Source organism: Cygnus atratus, unplaced genomic scaffold, assembly GCF_013377495.2.
Source record: "Cygnus atratus isolate AKBS03 ecotype Queensland, Australia unplaced genomic scaffold, CAtr_DNAZoo_HiC_assembly HiC_scaffold_362, whole genome shotgun sequence".
Taxonomy (NCBI): Eukaryota; Metazoa; Chordata; class Aves; order Anseriformes; family Anatidae; genus Cygnus; species Cygnus atratus.
In genome coordinates, this window is record NW_026109955.1 from 541 (window position 1) to 5000 (window position 4460).

Here is a 4460-nt window from a genome sequence, read left to right on the forward strand (position 1 = left end):
GTTTCCAAGCCCTCCTTTGTCTGCTCTTTGGTCCAGTTTAAATTTGATCTTCCTGGATTTAAGCAACATCCCTCATTTGGAAAGAAAGACTTCCTCATGCTTCTGTTGAAATCATTAATAGCTTTGTTTTTTGGCTTCTGTGAATTTCCATAACAGCCCCATAATGCAAGCAGTAAGACTTCCTCAGAGAAACGCGCTCGCTGATGGTCAGATTGTAGGAGCTTTTCCATTATCCTTTTGGTGTTGAGTGATTTTTCAGATCTTAAAAAAAAGAAAACCCAAGGACTCTGCTGGCCTGCAGCGTGCCTACCTCTGTTTGTTAGCTTTCGGACAATGAAATAACAGCAGGCGGCTGCGTCCCCAGAGAAACACGCACACTTTAGAGGGGCACAAGCAAAATGAGTAGGCAAAACAAAGATTACGTATACCAAAAGGGGAAAAAAAACCATGTTTTTAGCTAGTTTACAAATGTTTCTTCTGCAAATGTTCATTTGTTTGGGCAAATCATAGTTGTGAACAATGTAATTCTGCTTGTTTTTGTTGGTTTCTTCTTCTCGTTTTGCGCATGCATTGTTAACAGAAGAGAACAAAGTAAATACCGATTCGCAAAAATAGGTACTCAGTTTCTGTATTGAACTTTTGTTTAGGGAAGTTCCACTTAATTTCCAAATCGGGAAGAGTAGAGAAAAGTGTGGAAGCCCACTGCGGAGCCGTGCTTGCAGGAAGGTGGAATTCCGAGGGAACAGCGCTGGCCACAGGTAAGCGCTCCTGAGGAAATGAAGCGGTTTGAAAGCTGAAATAACAGGAGAGAGCTCTCAAAATAAAGCTGTTTTTTTTTTTTTTTTTTTTTTCGTATACGTAGATGATATGCCATGAAGAAGTGAAAGGGTACAAAAATGTAATATTAAAATTTATGAAACAGTACGTAATAAAATGTGTAGAGCATAAGAGTTTTACTCTATAGGATAAACCCAACAAAGTGTTTTGGAAACATAGCTTAATCCCTGACATATATTTAAAAGATGTAGTTCCAGATTTCCTAGCAGGTATTCTTGTTATATTGAATTTGAATTAATAAAACTGAGTCTATTAAAGTGTTCACATACTGGTCTAGCTTGAAATTCGCTCCCTTGTGAGAAAGAGGGGAAAAGGAAACACAAAATCAGTAACAAGTAAAGTGTGCCAAAATAAGTTGCATTTTTTTAAAGTCTTTGTTATCACTCGAGGTATTATCACTTTGTTTAATATAAATTAATTTTGTGCTGTTTGATCAACGCTGTTTTAGAAGATGGTTCGCTACCTTAATACAAAAGTGAGTAAAAAACATTTCTGTTTTATTGTGATGCTGTTTATTAGAAGTTATCCTATTTACTTGAAAGTAAATGTTTTTAATATCAATGCTTAGAGGCTTTTGTAAATATTGAGTACTTCGTAAAGGAGAATACTTGTGTGTTTTTTTCTTGTCTGTTAAAAAAAAAAAAAAAAAAAGGTTGCTAAGTTGGCACGTTTATACCTGCACATGTCGTTGGAGCTTTTTGGCCAGCAAAGTTTACTGAGGCCTCATGAGCATCTTCGATGTTCCTGTGCAGCTCTTCCTTGACTGTTTGTAGTGGCGCAGTCTAGCTGCTGTCTAATTCTTTTCTCTGTCGGTGCTGGAAGAGTGATCTCCTGGTGTCTGCATCTCTACGTGTCTTTTTTTCCCCTAAATCTTTTGGTAATTAATTGCTTTTGTCACTTTCCTCAAGAAAAACTATCTTGATGTTAAGGGGAAGCTAATTATGTTTCCTGTGATAGACTTCTCCTTGATTTCTGCTGGTGTCAGAATTTTCTGCAGCCTCCTGTTGATCTAGCACAGCTGATTTCTTTGGACAAGATCCAACTCAGTCCAGAAGTACTGAAGATAATTTTGGATCTGCTTGTTTCCAGACTCAGTCTGTCTCTAAAATGGTGCTTTAAGGGACTCCGTCTGGCATGTTCCTCTTAAATCCCAGAGGGATAGAAATATTGTTCTTTTTAAAGGCAAATTTGCCTCAGGAAGTTCTCCAAAGAAAAAGTCAAACTTGCCTTTCAATATTTTTTTTTTGAAAAACTGCACGATGCTTATGGGGAATGTGTGAATTCACCTCCACATCCAAATAGCCTACACTGAGGTCAACCACCCTTCTCCTGCAACAAAAGAGTTGAATAGAGAATCGTTGGTGATACTGTATCAGTTAAAATGTTCTTTATGGCTCTATTTTTACAGTATCAAGTGGGCACAGGATTTTTTTCATTGTTTTTGTTACACTTTTAATACTATTTAAGAGGTAAATCTTCCATATATAAAAACCTGAAGTTTGGAAGTAAATTATCTTCAAAAGAAAGAATGGCATCAAGGGTCCAGGTGCACCTTTTTCCTGATCAGTCGAATCTGGGGGATTTAAATAAAGGCAAAGAACTGTGCATTTTAAATATGATAACACCTTAGAAAATCTCTGTTCTTTTATACGTACATAACTAAATTTGCTGTATAACACATAAGAGCTTTAATAAGTAAATTAAGTTTCTTGGTGGCATGAAGTTATGTTATAAAATTTAAGCCTTCCAAATTGAGCCCCCAGTTATCTTCAGTTTCACCATTTATCAACTGTGAAGCCTCCAGTTTAATACTTAAAATCTGCGCCTTCTCTCTCTGGACTCTTAAGAGATTCATTTAATCAGCCTCTGGGACATTGAACTGTAAATAGATGTAGACTACTAGCGATGCTAAATAGCAAATACGTAACTTAGAGTACTTGAATAGGGATGGACTTTCTCTTGCTAGGAGCAGCTTCAGATAAGAAGACCATAAGGAGTTTCAGGAGAGGAAGAGACTTGTTGATAACAGTAGAAAAGGACTTAAATATTTTTCTTTAAAATACTATCTATTTGCATGTTAGGAAGACTATGTAAAACCTATATTACTTGTATAAAGATCCAGGCTTATTCTAACTTCAGTACTTCCCAATAAATGCCATAAGTTTACAACTGCCACGATTGTTAGACTTATTACTGCTTTTAAGTTGATTTCTGTGATAACTTTTCAGTTGGTGAAGATGGGCAAGTGAAAATCTGGTCTAAAAGTGGAATGCTGAGATCCACGTTAGCTCAGCAAGGTAAGTTAATTTTCTTAAAGTTCGGTTAGAACTTTAAATTTGAGGCATCTAAAATATATTTAAATAACAGACCCTAAGCCTGGTTTGGTTAATGATCTTTAGGTCCAGATAACCTTCACTAAAATTAAAGATAAATCATGGCATTTTTCAGCAAATATTTTCAAAGCAGGAGCTTCTCTGCAATGAAGAAGAGCTTCTATTATCCGTTTTGTCTTTTTTTGAATATCATATCTCTTATGAATTTTTTGTCAAGTGATTATTTTTTTTCAGGATAGAGCACAATCACCTTTTCCTCCTGACATGCTAACTACAACCTGTAGAAGTTTCTCAGTGGGTGTTTGCCTTTTGTTTTGTCTTGGGCTAGATAAATTGCTAAGATGTAAGGAAAATGGCAAAAATATATATTTAATTTTTATTACTCAACTGTGATTAGAAGTTCTGTTATGAGTATGAAATAGTTTGTTATAGATTCCAGTTTTCCTGTTTTTGGTTTTTTTAACATTTGCTTTTCATCTGAAATGGTTTGTATTCGATCCCTCCCTCCAAACAGTTGTTTTTATATGACAAATTTAAAGGAAGCTGTGTAGCTTGAATTTTCAATAAGATATTTTTCAAGACAAAAAAGGTAAAATTAAATGTACTGTTGCAATATTTTCAGACAACAGTTTCAGTTCCACGCTAAGGATTCTGGAGAGACTAAAGAATTAAAAATAAGAAGAATCATTTTTAAATATTAAGCCACAGACTCTTACAGCGAAACTGAGGAAAAAAGTTACTAAGAGCATTGCAAGAATGCTTGAAAGATGCAAAATGTATATAGGTTAGTTCCTCTGCCCTTTAAAACTCTTAACAGCCCTATTTAACCCAGTAACTAATTTAATATATGCAAACAGTCTTACAGAAGTGAAACCATTCCTGTACTTCATTTCTTTGTTGAACTGGGGCTGTGGAGACCTAACCTTGATCTTGGCTTTGCAACTACAGTTCTATGCATAGTAGAACATTTCAGTTATTTTTAATAAATCAATTTAAAATTACATTATTGTAAAAATACAACAGTGCAAGCTGAAAATACGTATTTATACAAATGAAGTTTGGTATTTTTGAAATGCTATTTTCTTATAATTACAATTTCTAACATTTCTGTACTATTTCAGTGAAGATACTGAGCTAGATTTTGTTTTTCAGACTTCATACATTAAGATCATGTGACCTTTTGACATTTTTTAAGAAACCACATGCACCTGGGGTTGGGTTAAATGTCAGACCCTTATCTCTTTCTAAAACAAATTATCTAAATTCTTTCAACCTGTTGAAGGCATCTTA

General features: G+C 34.9%; 1 protein-coding gene across 1 annotated transcript; it reads left to right on the forward strand.

Annotated features, from left to right (window-relative positions):
* Window positions 1-647: 647 nt before the first annotated feature.
* On the forward strand, window positions 648-3916 carry LOC126913714 (intraflagellar transport protein 80 homolog; the record flags this gene model as incomplete). Its single annotated transcript, XM_050716795.1, has 3 exons — window positions 648-758; window positions 3066-3134; window positions 3793-3916. Coding segments are annotated over 3 exons (230 nt in total), but the record flags the coding sequence as incomplete, so codon positions are not given.
* Between the last annotated feature and the right edge of the window lie 544 nt (window positions 3917-4460).